This window comes from Phalacrocorax carbo, chromosome 15 (genome assembly GCF_963921805.1).
Source record: "Phalacrocorax carbo chromosome 15, bPhaCar2.1, whole genome shotgun sequence".
In the NCBI taxonomy this organism is placed as follows: domain Eukaryota; kingdom Metazoa; phylum Chordata; class Aves; order Suliformes; family Phalacrocoracidae; genus Phalacrocorax; species Phalacrocorax carbo.
This window is the reverse complement of record NC_087527.1, coordinates 1,433,064-1,450,583: the sequence shown is the minus strand read 5'-3', so window position 1 is coordinate 1,450,583 and position 17,520 is coordinate 1,433,064. Positions and strand designations below refer to the sequence as shown.

General features: G+C 38.1%; 1 protein-coding gene across 5 annotated transcripts in view; it reads right to left on the bottom strand.

The window, feature by feature from the left end:
- SPPL3 (signal peptide peptidase like 3) overlaps positions 1 to 17,520 on the bottom strand; it is a 63,001-nt gene that overhangs the window by 30,808 nt on the left and 14,673 nt on the right. Inside the window, exon 2 of one of the 5 annotated variants that reach the window (XM_064466655.1) lies at positions 14,000 to 14,151. The exons of the other annotated variants lie outside the window; for them this stretch is intronic. Within the exon in view, the coding sequence (XP_064322725.1) occupies positions 14,000 to 14,001 (2 nt within the window). The 5' untranslated portion in view covers positions 14,002 to 14,151. The remainder of the gene's footprint in view (positions 1 to 13,999; positions 14,152 to 17,520) is intronic. 5 annotated transcript variants of the gene reach the window in all.

The window sequence follows — 17,520 nt, the reverse complement described above, 5'->3', positions numbered from 1 at the left end:
TACAAAGAGCCATTGGTTTTCCCAGGGAAGTACATTTTTTAGGATTTTTACGCTACCACACCTGAAATTCAACATCCATGTAAGGAAGCTGTTTTAGAAGTTATTTAATCAGGCTGTCAGACAGATTCTTGCTACCTCAGTCAAGTAACAACTATTTATAGTTATTAGACTATGAGACCCAAGTATTTTATAAAACCAAACACACTGATGGCTTACTTTTCTCTGTAAGCCCATTTTCTCTGCCAGCTAGTGAGAGGTAACTTCCCAAACACCTTCTTTACAACTCCAGATCTCAACCTGAACCTGCACCTTTACATGGCTGAGATCAGTTTTAGCCAATTCTCTGCTATTAGGCATCTATTTCTGGCAGCTTCATGGGCAAGTGCTTACAACACAGAGCCTGCTAAGGCATGCCAAGACAGAGACACAGCAAGCACTGTTCTGTAACATATTCTGTGTGTCAGCCCTACAGCTATACAGTGAAAGTATTGTCCAGACAACAATCCAAGCAGCGAGCTCTCCAGCCTGGCACAGACTGCTCCATAGACCTTTACCTACAGAACAATTCCAGGGATGCCCAGCCATTGCAACACACTACCACATCCACCCGTCCCAAACAGTAACCATGCAAAATACGCCACACCAGTTACAGCTGGCGTTCCAAGCAGCACTCTCCCTTCTTCTGGGAAAAATGAATAACTTCTGTATTCCCAAGGGAACAGAGACCCACTTCATCCCCAGCTAGAGAAGATGGTAACCAGCTAATAAAAGCTGCAACAACAGTAATAGCGTTACATTAGAGACACTTATAAGCTCTCTTTCTGCTGTATCAGTAGCTGCAGGTCAAGCTCTCTTTTCCCCTGTGGCCACAGGTCCAGGTTCACCCACTTTTGACTGTGCACCCTCACCCTACAGGGTCTCTGCCATCTGACTGTTTAGGCATTTCTTATAAAATCCCCTGGTTTAGCCCTTCTGTTCTCCTACTATATACTTACTACTTAATTCCTCTGGTTTTGTTACTTCTTTTGCACTTCCAACTTGAGACAACCACCCAGTCAATGCAAGCACTGGTTTTCACATTTCAGCTCTTATCACCATAAGCAAAGCAGTTTCTTGACAAGAGTCTCAACAGTCCCTCCAAGCCAGCAGGAGTCCTTCAGGCAAAGCTTGGTAATTTTCTTCACCCTATGTGTTAAGCAGTAAGTATCTGCAACTCACTTTGTTCAATAAAGACCCAGTGAAAGACAGAACTAGGAACCAAACATGCACAGAGCACTACCCTCTACATAACCTATTCATCATGGGCCAGTCTGATGTGACCACAAGCCAGTGCTGCCATTACACAAGCAACTGCTCACCTTTTCCAGTCACCTATTCCCTTTCTTCATCCTGTGCCAGCACAAGCATTTGCAAAGACACAGGGAAAACTAGATCAGGAGATTTGTCTGCTTGAATAATAATGGAGAATGAATGGGAAGGTTTCTCAAGGGATTAAGATTCCTGATCTGCCATGTTTTTGGACATAAAAATCAATGAGGAAAGCATTGGCTTAAGCACCCCAAAACTATCGCTGAGAGATCTCGGAAGTTTTACGTAATTGAAGTAAAAACCTCTTTCTGTTTGCACAAGATGCTACTAAATGGATTATCAAAGAAATTCAGCCTCCCAGTGATTCAGCAGCAGATATCACTCCCCTGACTTCCAGGTACAAGAAAAATTATTGTGGACAATGCTGCCAAGGCGGGAAGGAGAAGCCTGCATACCAAGTTTCCATAGCAATACATGCTACAGGCCTTGGACATGAATCATGCTCATGCAAAAGCTGTTGTAACAGCAGCAAGTTAAATTTTCCCTACACTTACTGAACATATATGAGAACGCAAATAGAGCAACAAATAAATCACATCAACTTGAAAAGTGCAGTAGATTAATTAACTTCACTAAAGTTCACATGAACAGAGAAGACTGCATTTCATCAGGTATTTTTCTTTATCAGTGATCATAATATCCAAGCACTTTCAAGACTAAGGAAAATAAAATTATAAAAGGAAGGTAAGCGTACTAGAATAGGCTAGAGTAAGGATGGATTAAAATAGAAGAGACGGGTCTTTTACTTTATGTAATGGGACCAAATCTACAACTTGCAGACGTCTATCACAGAATCACAGAAATTCACACTGACAGGAACATCAGGAGATCATTTAATTGCTTGAGTTATAATTAGATCTTACTTTGGGGAAAGACAATCAGCCAGCCATGACAGATGTTTACCTCACCTGTTTGAAACACCCATTGGTGAAATCAGAAGATTTTTCTTCACCGCTAATGTAAGTCTTTAGACGACAATTTTAGTCTATATTTTTTTCCACTGTACAAAAAGTCCTTCAAAACTCATCAGGAGCTTCTCGTACTGGACAGAACCGGGGTAAACTGGATCCATATGTGAATTCACCTGCATATTTCCATTTCTGAAATGTGTCTGTTTGACAAGCGACCACACAAAACTTTAAATACTCTTCAGCCCACATTAAAAGCCACAACTGTTTATTCAACCAATACGGTACTCTTCATCTACAATTAAAATATCAGTTTTACTATCAAATGTCCACTGTGTCCTCAGAAGGTAAGTGACAATAATCCACGCACACCAAAACATGTATCCTACTTTCCCAATTTCCATTCTCTTCCAAAGAAAACTCCTCATAGGTAGGTACCAGCACTGGAAATGTGACAATGACGCATCTCCTGCCCTGCCCTATTACTTATCATTCATTTTCAGAACTTGCTGAACACATGCATTCAGTTTGGGGGTCCATCTCAGCAGACAGTCAATTCTTTCAAAGGGAACCAGAAAGAAAGAAAGAAAAAATCCAAACCCCAATAAACAACTTTTGCTGGAAATCTGTTGTTAAATGACAAAATCAGAGACAGAAAACATTCCCTTCTCCCTCTCCTCCAAGGGTTTTATATATTTCAAAAGCTGTTTAATGTGTTTATTACATCAGCAATTGCTATAGCAATAGAAAAACAGAAAGTCAAGAAACACTAGTTGGTAAGTTCAAGACAAGTTGAAGAATATTTTGCAACTCACTTCCCCTGCCCAGCCCTGTTTCTTGGAGCCATCAGCTGTAGGCAGAAGTCAACGTTCACATTCACACTGCTGCAATGACCCTATGCATGTATTTTCTTTTGATCGTGCAAGAGTATGCCACTCAAAATGTTTTCTTGAATCTACTTTTCTCCAATATTTTCCAAACATTCCACTATTTTATTACTTAAAAGAAGTATGATAGAATACAGTGATCAGGACAATTTATTACTAAGAGCAATTAATTTGGGGTGCTAGATGCTACAGTGCAAGGCATTTGTGAGCTGCCACTGTAGCATCATTTATTAAGACAAGCAAATCAAACTACAGGACTCCAGAGCAGAGCCCTAGGGCATGTTAAAGAGCACTGCCACGTACATGAAGATCAATTACAGTTAATTACACAAACGTTCATTTTGGTTGGGGATGGACTCACTCCACAGGTAAAACCAATAGTACTTTTTTCCTTTACTGGATTCCAGGTCAAGGGTATAACTAAAAAGCCTCTTTCAACTGCCTTACATGTGCAAGATGTATACATATTTAAGAACCTCCATTAGGCTTGCTGCCAAACCAAAGTTAAATCTGAGAGTAACAGTTAAAGGTATAATTTTAAGCGTGAAGTCATGGCACCCACAGCTGTAAACATATCTCAACACTATTCCATTCTTTAGTGTGATTCATAGGAAAATCAAGCAAATTGCTAAGGCTTTACTTATGTTAAAGGGATGGCTTGTTTTCCAAAGTAAGTTTAAAATTTCATCGCATGGTCATGTGCGGATAAGGTCTGCTAAGTCCGAGTAATTTATAGAAACAGGGATCATATCAGAAAAAACCTAAAGTGAGTCTGAAGTGAAAAAAAAGAAATAAAAAAGTAATTTGAGATGTCCCACTAAAACCAGATTTTCCTAGGCAGGTTTGGTTAGGGCTCACACAGGCATTTCAAAGTTGTAACCAGAGAATGATTCCGCTGTTTATCAGACAGAGGGCTCAGCAAAACATTTTCACACTATTAGATACCATATATATAAATATATATGTACGTATGTATTTTTACACATCCAACTAGAAAACCCAATTTCCTCTTCTACACTTCCCAGACAGCTGAAGTATACAGCCAGTAAGGCATGAGGAGAAGGAATCTTGTAAAAAAAAAAAAAAACACACAACAAAAAAAACCACACACACACACACACAACAACAACAAAAAAAACCCCCACCAACATTTTCTGTTAAAAACATTATCTGAGCTACTCTTTCAATTCACCTGACTGTTTGCCAACAGAACAAAGAATTACATATTTCACAGCATTTAAGAATTAGAGTAACTGGAAGATTTCCAGATTTCACATTCAGCTCGGAGCACTCACTTCCCCACAGGAAGGGGAGCACAACTTCCACTCCCTGCATGGAAGCATAAGAACACCTTACTCATTCACAGGGGCATTACCTCCAACCAACAACAGGAACAGCATCCCTGTATATCAAAAGCATCCTCAGCTCCCAGGGTCTCAACTGCTCTGGGGGACCCACAATTAAAACAGGATACTTGGAAGCAAAATTTGCCATCAGTGGTTAATTGAGAAAAATTACATCTTCAAATAAGTTGTACTGGACACATATATCTGAGTATTAAGTAGCCAGAACCAAAATAAACATCCAAAACCATGTTGAAAGTCTTTGACGTTGCTGCAACAGAAAATACAGGCTTTTTTATTTCATCCAACACCTTTGTAGACTGAATGGGAGCCTGGATACATAATTTTCACCTTTTACCTACACCAAAAAATAAATTTACTTTTTTTGAGGGTCATTGTTTTATTGAGGAGGGAGGACTGGTTGGTTGATTTGGCTTGGGTGGGGTTTTTGCTGTAGAACAGCCAAACAAAAAAAGACCTGGGAACCTCCCTTCCTTTCTTTCTCAAAGAAAGGAAAAACAAGATGTCATGAAAAACAGGGCATGCTTTTACTACCAAATACACGTCAAGGAATCCTCTCCAGAAGTAGATTTGAAATTGTACCACACGTATACACAACTGCAAACATTTTTTGAAAATGTGAACAAACCCTCCATACAATGATGCCTGCAAATTTAGTAGGTATCATTTCAATCAGTTAAACTGAACACGAATATATGGAAAAACACACCTGATACCAAAACATAGAGCCTGTTAGCAGTGAATGCTTTACTCAATTCTGTATTTTAATTGTGTCCTGTTTATTTTAATTGAGCTGTTTCACCAGCTAACTTGCCCCAGAACACTGGCATCCTACTACAGACCAGCCCCAGCAAACTGCTGAGCTGAGGCACAGCCCTGGTTTTTACTTTTTAAAACAATTATTACTTTCACTCCTTCTTGACAGTTAAATCAAAAAGGACTCCAGCTTAAGATAGGATTTGCCTATATTGGTTTGAAAATCAAAAGTCTGAGGCAAGAGAGACTAACAAGGCAGCCCTACACTGTAAATTTTAGCCACTTTAAGTTAGCTCACCTCTGACTTCAGTGACAATAATAGAGCTCTGCCAACAAATTCTCCTTTTTCAAACATTTGCAATTACAATTAGCTTGGGTTTTGCTAGTAAAACTTATTTTATTCATGGGCAGGAAAAGAAGAAAGAAGTGGGAAAATTACCCCAGCAAACCAGCAAGCTGACCTGGCATATTATCATTTTTATGAAGTGAGTTTTCATTCAAGCCAGCAGTTGCACAATTACTAGGTACAACGCAAAGGCGAAAGGAGTCAACATGTGGCCAGGGACAAAGTGGGACTAAAACCCTTTCAGGGGCAGCTTACAGTGAGGTCTGACTAAGCGCATTGTAACACACACACTTGTAATCCAAGCTTTACTAGAGCTAATGTAATTTAAACAAAATTAACCTTCCAACCCTCTAACTAACCTTCTACACAGAAGTTAGCACTGGTTTAATTAAGTCAGTTTTCAAAACAGACCACAAGTACTGTAGCTGCTGAAATCTATGACAACATTTTATAATATTTGGTGCTATTTCAGTCCTTTCAGATTTGTTTTCACTAGTAAACTCTGCAGTTGCAGCATGCAGTAGTATCCACCTCTTGAAAATTATCATAAAGATACCTGTCCCCACAAGCTCTTGGAGCACCCGTACGCTTTTATAACCCCTGGTGTTATAGGTGTCTCCAGACACCTTTGCTACAGCTGCATGATCCTACAACAGTATAACATCTTGAGGCATGGGCCACCCATTAACGAGACCAAACCCCAGCATCATTAGCATGTAAGGTATTCTGTGAGGTACAAGCAGCAGCCATACTGCATTTGCAAGGGCCGAACTATTACCATGTTAAAAAACATGTTTCATGAGAACAAGAAAAAGAGGTAAGGCTCATTTGCTGAGCTAAGTAAAGCAATTGTCTTGTCTGCAATTGCCTTTACAGTTTATCAATTTATAGAAGGCTTCAGTGTACTGCAGAGGATAGATTCAAGTTTTGCTGTAGTACCATAGAAATTGCCAAACAAAAATATTAATATAAAGCTTTTGTGGAAGAATTAAGATCAGCAAATATCAGAACAAGATGTAAATGTATAACTATTAAAATATACATAAATACACGTATGAAACATCTGACAAAGCAAGAAAGTTGCAGCTTAGCCACAAGAACGCACTGACCACATAGGAAGACTTTGCTCATCTGGAAAACTGTTTCCACAAATTTCACAAATAATCAAAAGGGGGACTGGAAGGAGGGAGAGGAGGCCAAATCAAGATCTGTTACACGCAATCCTTTCTTGACAGAGCCTCAAGCATATTTCTTTACGTAAATTTTCAGATTCCAACAGACCAGTGAACTCTACAAAGGTCAGTCCAACATTTAGCCTACCCAAAAGCTTTGCTGAAACAGCTCTTCTTTCTAAATTACCACTTGCAACTGTATGAATTTTCCAAAAATAGCCTTTTTTACATCAGAAAAAAAAGGCAAATCAAGAGAGTGGTTACTGTAATTTAAGTCTACAGAGTACCATGGTGCAAGCTGTCTATAGTTCCATGCTAGCCAGCCTCATCATGAGCCAAACAACACTGTGCTTTCAGGAACAGCCATTTGGAAATGTCAGTGGTTATCCCTGGCACAGGAAAGTTTTCTCCAATTTTGACAGCTAAGACCTTTTTGGGTTATAAAGGTATCAGTTGATATCCCAGTCATACATGCAACCCAGAGTTTTCAATCGCTTGGTACTACAGTTCTGCATTAGACAGAAGACTGCTTAGCGCTATGTTTCATTTTATGGCATTTACTCTACTTACAGAAAGAAGATAAAAACTTCCCCAAGGTCTTCAACTTAGGTTCCTATCTATGTTTTGATCTCTGTAAGCCTTTTTCTACTCAACAGAAAAGCTCATTAACAATTACTATAATCACTTAAAACACAAGGATGCTCCCTACTTCCAGTTTACAATGAAGTACATTTACTGCTTGAAGAAGAGTACGAGTCTCATCTGCACAAGAATCCCCCATTCAATAACAAAGACCCATCCAAGGTATATAGTCAGATGCCTACAGCCTAACAGTTACTGCTGCCAGCCACAGTACAGTCAGAACAGACTTGACGTGGGCTCAATGTGGGTATTTTGCTCTTACAGGAGCAGGAAGACCAGTTCCGAGCAGGGTTAGAAGCCACTGCAGTGAAAATGTTGACAAGCAATTTATACCGTGACTCAATGTTGTTAAAACAGCTACTACAACACAAGTGAATATTTTCCACAGCATCTCAGAGGACCCTAAGCCATAATGAAAAGTTGTCCAAGCTGATAAAACATGGGAGTTTTCATTATTTGGGATTAAATATTTGTCATAGTCTTCACTGCTGCTCCATCTGGATCAGGAAAACAGTAGTGAGCAAATATCTCACAATTAAGAGATTAATGTACAATTAATGTACCACCTCTCACAACATGTCCTGCAGAAGTATTTTATAGATACTTTTGTATCTGTATCACACAGGAAAAAAATTAGGTTTTGATTTAGTCAAAATTAGGTTTTTGATTTAGGGGAAAAAAACCCAAACCACAAGCCAAAAAAAACCCAACACCCCCAAATGCAACCTTCTCTCCCATATATTCCCAGAGCACCAAAATACGCTCACATAATTGCTCGTACTGGACCAACCTCACTTTTGAGTGCCTTAAAACCGTGCCACTCAGACTCTAAGTTGTTCTAAATTTAGAAAAGTGGATGATAGTAAGGTTTCGGCTCTGCACTTGCTCATCTTAAGAACAACAAAAAGGTTATCAGGTCTATAGTAGACTGAAAGCTCTACAATAGCATCAGATTACTTTGGCAGACACACACACAAAAGTCAAACATCTAAGCTGAATCAATCTATTCTCCAAACATACAAGTATGATCAAAAGGCATATTGATAGAACCACCGTCATCGTTATTTCTGAGAAGATATGAAAAAAGTGCTAGTAGGGGAAAAAATGAGCTTCAAGTGGGTCAAGGAACTACCAGCAATTGAACCCAAAGAATTTAAGATATGTTTAATTTCTTTATTGAAGCGGAAGCACTGACTGAAAATAACACCCCTTCTACTTTCCAATATAAGTGAAAAGCAAGTTTAAAACAAAACAAAAAAAAACCCTCCACCAAACCTTTTATGTAGTCAGGAGAAAAGCTTTAAGTGAAGTCTCACACCAGGCTTTCTGTAATACTGTAGTGATACTATTTCACAGTTTCAGTACTTCATTTGTAGAGGAATAATGCACTGCGGTTCACAAAACCAGGAGTGTAATTCTAAAAAAAAAAATTAAAAATCAAACAGCAACATATTTTGCTTTTTAAAAAGCAAATGCAAGGCACCTTCTTTAGAAAGAATAAACTCCTTTAAACAGGCAAAAAAATGTCAAGCATCAGATATCATTAGGTTCTACGTTACTGGTATGTCAAACAGCAGCTTTTCGCTGCTGAATGGATCCCACCCAGAGAGAACGCACAAAGCCATATTTGAACACACAACGATTCCCATGATTAGTTCGGTTACAACTGAGGCAGTGGAGACGGGAAATTAAGCTGAAAACTGGGATTTTGCTCCTGTTCTGATGCAAGCCATTGACTCCCTATTAACTTGAGTTAAAATTCTCACACCCACAAGCACATGACACACTCCAGAGAGTCTCTTAATCAAAGGGAAAGAATGGCTATTTTACTTAGTACAGAAAGAAAACAGAAACAAGTGAATCAGACAGCTACATGTATTTATTAGAGGAAGAAAATTTCTGAGTATTAAGCACTGAAATGATACACTACAAAGACAGACAGTCAATGCAGCATGTTTCCAAGGTAAATATGCCAAAGGCTTAGTGACTCAGGGTAGCGTGAAGCTGGGAAACAGAACTTCAGCTTAAATTATCAGTATGGCACTAAATGCATATAAACAGACTCTAATGCAATTAACTTGTTAAAAGTGCATATGATTTGGTACAGAAGTCAATTAAGGTTCTACATTATGAGCATTATGATTTTCTTATATTATTGAGGCTACTAATACAAGTATTTTGGATAGACACTTCTGTAGTCACATTTTCCCCGAGGTGTTCTCTCCTCTTCATGTCTCTTCTTTTTAATCCTATTTTCTAAGAGCAAACAATAAATAGAGCACAGGAAGGAGAGAGGACTATTAAGGGAGAAGGCAGGCACCGGTATTTAAGTGTGATTTTAGCTTTAGTGTGAGCAGAATTATCAGCCTGCCACTGGAATGAGTGCAGAACAGAGTTTCTAAGATGACTAGAAGAGATAAAGCACATAGTCGGGGAGAAGCAGGCACACAGGGAAAACACCAAATGAAGGAATTACAAGATTAAAATGACCTAAAGTTGTGTTACTAGCAATAGGAGCATTCACATTCTTTCCCAGGGTTTTCCCCACACCAAACGGTAAACTGATCCAGTTGAACAATTTTTCCCCCTCAAATCCAAGTTCATTTTTAGATTATCAACTCCATATCCACACAATCACTAGTGACAACACAAGAGATGGCAGTTCTTCCACTTTCATGCACTGTGCTTTCGGGGAGGGGTGGGTGGAACACCAAAACCCAAACAACACAAAAAACTAAGGGACCTGTTCCAAACATATTATCCAGTATGTTCTTTTCAGTCTGGAGAAACAAGAAAAAGGAGGAGAACGTGTCCTCCTGCTCTTTTGTACTCATTCTGAACAGTAGAGGTTTAATGAAATGATAACGTTCAGACAGATTATTAGAGGCATCTCACATGCTGAGCCTCTGAATGTTGCCAGGCTTATTAACAGCAAACTTTCACAACAGCAGCTGTCATGTCTTCAATACTGCGCCACATCAACCTTTCAGACAAACTGAAGTATATGAGGCTCCATGTACAGGACCAAGTGACATTTATATTTGACCAGTATCAAATTACACCCATGTGAAAATGTAACTAGTTTTATCAGAGAGATAGTCTTTTCATTATGCATGATGATTCTTCTACAAACACAGAATTGAAATGTACACACCAAATCCAGTGTCAGACAACACAGAGGGTAAGTCTCTAATATTTCTGCAAGCCTCGGGTAACCAGGTTCAAAAGCTACTAGAAATCCCAAATGAAACCAAAAAGATTGGTTTCACTGGACAAAATGTTTGCCTTTTAAAAAAGCAAACTTCTGTGTAAAGGCATCAAGATGAAAAGTAAGTTCTCTCATAGTCACAGGTCATCCATTAGTTTGCAATGGTCATCCTAAATATACAACTGACACTGCAGCAAAAGGACTCAAGATAACATGTTCACATCTCCCTCTTAGCAGAACATTAATTTTATTTCATTTCATTAATTCAAGTTGTACTCATTTAACGGGTGTTGTACACTAGACAAACTGGAACACATCAGAGCAGTCATCCACTTCTAAAAAAAAAAAATGTTTTTACTTAAGTGTTGATTAAATGTTACAGCAGAGTCAGATTAAATCTTCAACAAAAGAACTCTAACCCAGTCAGAAGTCCAGTACAGCATTGCTAGGAGCAGCCACATCAGATTTTTCAGGTGTTATTAAAAATCATATGACACTTCCAACCACATGGATAGAAAACTCATATATACAAGTCAGGTTAACTTCTATTTTTCCCACCTTTAACAGAATTGTTTTGAAAAGTGCAAACTGACACTTCTGTATGAATCCTGAAGTCCACTGAAACAATAGTCTCTAATTTTTACATTACCTTAAAATATTTTCCCTAAGGATTAGGGAATTAATAGCTCAATACTTTTAGGAAAAATACAGAACCACTGGGCTCGATAGGGATGTCCATGTACCAGCAGGCTCCGAATGACTTAATATATGCCTGGCATCTAGGAGCTACTATAAAACAAACACTCTGTGGTTTTGAAGACATGCTGCTGATGCTATAGTAGAGGACTAAGCTTTCCAGGAAATTTCACATGCTGGAGGCCTAACTGCTGATCCTTCAGCAGCTATTTTGATTCACTGTCTCATGTAATATGTGTAGTAAACAACAAAATATACATTAAAGTGAGCGTCCAGATTTAAGCATTTCAAACAAACAAAATTGTCTTTTCAACCCAGCAAGAGTCTCATGCTATCATATAATGCATACAAGTAAAAATCAAACAGTATTTGTGGAGAGGAACAATCTCTTGTTAGACCAGCTAATATACAACTGGAGAGAGAGATAAGCTTTTCCATACATAAACATGAGAGGTTTTGAAATCCTCAGGGGGTATATAAACCACCTACGTATCAGTTAGTTTAAAAAATTGCCTCTCACCACAATTACATTTACCATCACATCAACAATATTAGAAAACTGGTATAGTAACTAACTAAAATTTGAAAATCTTCAGTTTTCCTGCTTGAGGAAAAAAAAGTGTAGAGCTAAAAGGTACACAAAATGTATTAAGAAAACGAAAAGGGAATGTCACAGTTCTCTAAGCAGCACCTAGAAACTGATAAGGGGAAAAAATATCCCTCAGATGCACATGCAATTTTTTACCCATCAATATTGCTGAAATTTGGAATTTCAAGACGTATTAGCATATTTGCTTAAGACTTTTTCTAGCCATTCCAGTTTCAAGGTAGGCAGCCAGGATACATTTTTAAAGCAGTAGTCTGTATAATCAGGGATGTAAGACAGCTCATATAGAATAGAAGTCTAGCTCCACGAAATTGTTTGTTACACACATTTAATTAATGTAATCTTCAGAACTTGCTGGAGGTTTTTCCCCATACGCATACAATGTATACGGGAATGCCTTAAAACCATTACGTACAACCTCCATTTTCTTCCCCAAATCCTATATCATACCTGTAACATTTCTGTATTTTCTGAATCCAGAAAATTGTTTAACACTGATAGAGGACAGCTTTCTAAAACCGATCTCAATCAAAAACCTACTTTTTTTCCAACCAGAATGCAAATATCCAGAGTCTTAGAAACATGACAAACATATTTCTTATGCCGCTCATAACCATTCCTTCCTTTCTAACTTGGCACCCCTGCTCAGTTTCATCCTTGTTCTGGATTCCCATGCCTCAAAGCCACCTACAAAAATACTTCAGAGGTAAATCCTCCCAATATCCCTCAGTAATCCTCAGAGTTACTTTAAGCAACAGACTGAAAATACCAGAGACCCCTGGGAAGCCAGAGATTACATGCTGTTGTACTGCATTTAAACCTCTGCCATATTTCTTGCTCAGGAACAAAATTCTTTCCTGGAAAAGGTTTTGTAGTGAACATCCAGATGTTTAACCTTCCTAAAAATAACCAAGTTCACCCTTGGAATGCTCTTTTAATCCCAGAGCACCATACAGGCAAGAGCTCTCACATCAGACCAGAGAAAAATAAACGCAACTCCAACAAAAGTTAAACTCAGAAAAATGTAGTAGCAAGATGACAAAGCTGACTCAAACATATTAGCAATTTCTGTGCATTGTTAGTTTAAGTATTATACATAAGCCACCTACTAAATTTAGACGTAATTGGCATTGTTTGTCATTTTGCTTTGATTCCTGTAACTAAAAATTATATGCTATTTTAAGTCCATAATAATATTAAAATGCTATTTCACTTTCACAGCATTATTCAGATTTGGATGTAGAGAGTGATGAACAAAGTGAAACCAATAATTTAAAAATAACGCTTAAAAATCCTTAATATTTTATTTGAAAACTACTTTTGCATAAGAAGTAATGCACAGTGGGGATGTAGCTACCATAAATTTTAAGCTGATTTTAAAATGGTAATTCATTACTGCTTGGTGTCTGGGGGACTTTTAGGTTAAGATTTTATGCACGAGCAACTACATCTTGTATTTTTGAAATACAAAAAGATAAAATTGTCTTAATCAATGCGTAAGTGATTAATTTCATCAGCCATGCATAAAGTTGCAAATCGAATACTAGATTTGGAGACAGAAAAGTCTCCAGAAAAATACATACAGGAAAATACATTTCATTGACAGACATCGATTCCAAAAGTTTACAGAAACAAAGACACAGAATGCAGAAGAAATATGCTGCTGCTGCTTCTGGAGCTTCAAAAAGTAATTTTAATATTTGAAGTTTATAAGTAACATCTAGCTGGAACAAACTTATGCTTAGTGTATCAAATTATTAAGACAAAAAAAAAACAAAAACCACCCAGCTCTGCTCAAATTCATCCCAAACTAGGAAAAAAACCCTCTGAAAAATCACTTTGAAAAACATGGCTTCAGTCCACATACAAGTACTAATCCCCACCACACAGCCATTTAACTGTCACTTTTGCATAGCTTCTAGTGTGTGAAAACACCAAAAACCTCTGGCTAAGAAACAGGAAAGAGCTTTGGAATCTCCCTCTATTAAACATTATTCTTCCCCAGATTCCAAGAGTGAAGATCCAGGTGACTGCTTGAGACTTACATCAGAGATCCCAGGTGGTCCACACCAGATTTTTGTCAAGCCCAGCAAATGAAGGCTAGAACGATGCTGTTCCAGGGGTGGACCAAAGCATGGCTACAGGAGCTTCCCCAAGTGCAGGCACAAACCACAGCTAAAGTCCCGTGTCACTATACCTGGAAAGAAAGACACACATGCATATGCACACACAAAAGGCTTTCCCTTTAGGCTTTCCTGTCTACCACTCTGGAAACAAGCACAGGCTGATGACAAAGCATAAACTGCTCTAACACTTCACGGGAAGCAAAGCGCAGAATTAAGCAATTTAAAATCAAAACAGGACAAAGTGTAAGACATTTCTCCTATATGTTAATTTTAAGAGAGTTCTAAATCAAGGTATCAGAAATGCAAGAAAAAACAAATAATTATCTAAAAGGAACGAAGTTGGGCAGCGTCTTAATGTGAGAAAGTGACAAAAACCGGGACAGATGTGATTTCTGGGTGAAAAACTGAAGGGAACTTTTCTTCATCCAAGACTTAACACAGGTTTGTCCAAATCTCTCCAGAAATTATAACAGTGCGATTCTTAGAAAAAACATTTTCAACCCCAACCCAGTTCTAAAAATACTAGATACAGGCATATCCACGCTCAACGGCACACACCTTATGGCAAGGGCTCACATTTATTTGTGATACTGCAGGAGATGCTTATGAGATGGCAGTTGTCCAAGTCGAAGAGAAGTTTCCAGACAGCAATTAGGACTCACTGACACCTCAGCAGATGAATGGGAACACTTGCCTTTTTTTCAGCTGTCATGTTCTCCACAAATTTGTTTTAAATGTTCATGTTCAGTCAAATGGTGTTGTAGCAAATAGATACAGAGGTTATTCCAGTCCTCTTACCTAGAGAACCTGCAGCACTTCGTTTACAAGGCCTTGCTCCCCGCAGTCAGTGGAGAGAGACACGCTTCTACTAAGGGTTTGCAATTATCCCCTGGTCTCACCATTCAGATCAAGTACTTATGCAGTCCTAGACTTGGAGTTTAAAATTAAGACGACGCAAATAATCCATCCATATTTTCTAAAGCAGATGTGAGTAAGAATTCAATAATCTACATAAACTTTGTTTAATAGTTGGTATTTTCTTTCTCTGATTAATAACTCATGGTGAAGGCAAGAAACATATGGATTGACATTAGTATGATTTTAGAAAACTAGATACAAAACACATACAGCCCAGAATAGTTTTCACCCAATTTAGCTCATGATGAAGCCAACCTTCACTCTTTTCTCTTTCAACAGCTCTCACTTACGTTCACCTAAGGAACCCTGTAGGAAACCACAGACATTACTAAATATTGGGAACCCTGCAGCAGACAAATGCTGCTTTAACCAGGAATGGGATGAAGAAGAGTTTGCTCTAGGCTTCTCTCATGTTATAGAAAGCCAATTTGCTTATCAATTCCTTTTAGGGGGAGAACGACAAGAGATTCCAGAGACGTAATTATCTACATGAAATCATGTTTCACAAAACAGAAAGTATGAGCCACAATTTCCACTCTCCTGGGAATAAAGGAGGACAAATACCTAATCATATTAGTCCTTGACATAGGAAAACAGTATGGGTTTTTTAAGAAGACAGACTAGAAAAGCACTTTCTCTTTTAACATTAGGCATCTCATTTTCTCCTGCAGTAAGTGTGCAATGGCAACACTACCCCATTACAGACATGGCACCACTACAATGGAGACACATCTTTCATTCTAATGTCATCAGCTATGTTGATGATTTTCATCTTTTTGTATTAAAAAGAATGACTAATAACTTTTTCTGAAGACAGGGAAGGATATACAAATCATCCACCATAATTCAGACAAGACAGAATTGAATTCATATTACTTACAGCAGCAGGAAAAGAAAAGAGGCGGAAGTAGCATAACTAGCTTACGATATGCAGTCACAACATACCACAGAATTATTTGTAGTCTCCATTATTTGTAGTCTCCACTATTAGACATGGACAGTGAAGATGCTACCATCAGTTCTCTTCAGTGTTGATATGTTTAACACATACCTTAATGTTGCCTCCTCTTTGAACTCCAACCCACACTAAAATAGTCTTCTGGATTTATTACCTACTCTGCCATGGCCTCCTATTAATTTCATAATTAGAAAGATGTCTCCTTTTGGTTTCTGAAACCTGCAGGAGAAACTCTGTTAAGTATGAAACTGCCAGTCATCAAGTATTTAGGGAACTCGCAACCTTCCCAGTTTCAGGCCCTCAGTACTAAACAGAGAGATCTCTGAATGTGTTTTTCTCTAGGGGAACACAAATCTAGTTTGGGGCACAATGTTTCTCCTAATCACATCCCTTCGTATGCACCAGACAAAACGAGGCTCTTCAAAATATGTGGCTCTTCCCTTCTACCTTCAAAAGATAGAGTCCATGAATCAGAAGGTTATATATTTTCATTTGTAAACTGTGAGCTACCTTAGCAATAACTGTTCTATAAATTTAGAAGACAGATATTGTGAGCATAAGCAGGGTGTATTATTTCCCTGCCCATCTTTCTGTGCAATTCTAACAGTGTCTTAATTAGCAGCATGAATTAGTTGACATGCTAATAGGACAACAATCAAAGCACAGAATTATGATTTCCCTGAAAGTTGAGATGGAAGACATCAGCTAGAGATAAACCACCTGAGACATTATTAGCAGAAGACAAACAAAAATACAAGCACCTCTACTATGTCCAAGCCCAGACTATAGCACAAATGAAAAATTCCTTTACAAAACACAATACAGCTATATGAATGCTATGATGCTCCTCATGGTGAGCTGTGAGAAATATAAGCGACTGAACCTGGAAATGTCCTCGCACATCTGTGACAGTTACCTCTTAATGCTCAGCCTCCTGTCACAGGCAAGTTATAGCAAAACTGTGGTGTCTGTAGCATTTGATTACAGACTTCTGATGCCACAGCATAAGCCATTCAACAGAAATTATTTTCTTTCAAGAAGTTAAACAATTATGAATTCACAAAACAAACAAAAAACAGTACAACTGAATGCTCCAAAGTATAGAAGCTCTTCCTAAAGTTTGTGTTACAGGTTCTTTAAATTTAAAATAAACTTATGTTTAGTGCTTCCAGAGTCCATTATTCTTTCTCCAGAACAATTTGGAATAGTCGAGTGACACTACAAGACAGCTCAAGTTTCTGGGATCTTAAAACTGAGGATGTTCTGGAACAGCTGAAATATTTCTTTTTATAATTAGCAAATAAACCAAACAATCCGAAGTGTCAGAATAAACAAATAGGCCAGAAAAAGCATCACAAAATTGCCCAGAACGAACTATCCATACAGGCAAGTTTAACGACTAGTTACATGGAAACTCTTTTTAAGGACAGTCCTTTAACAGTTAATATTGTAATTTTTTTTCACTAATACTAATGATCTGTAACACTGTTTCTATTTTCTAAGAGACAAGCACTTCACTGTAATGAGACCAAGAAGCGATATAGCAGAAGTATTTTCAACTCCA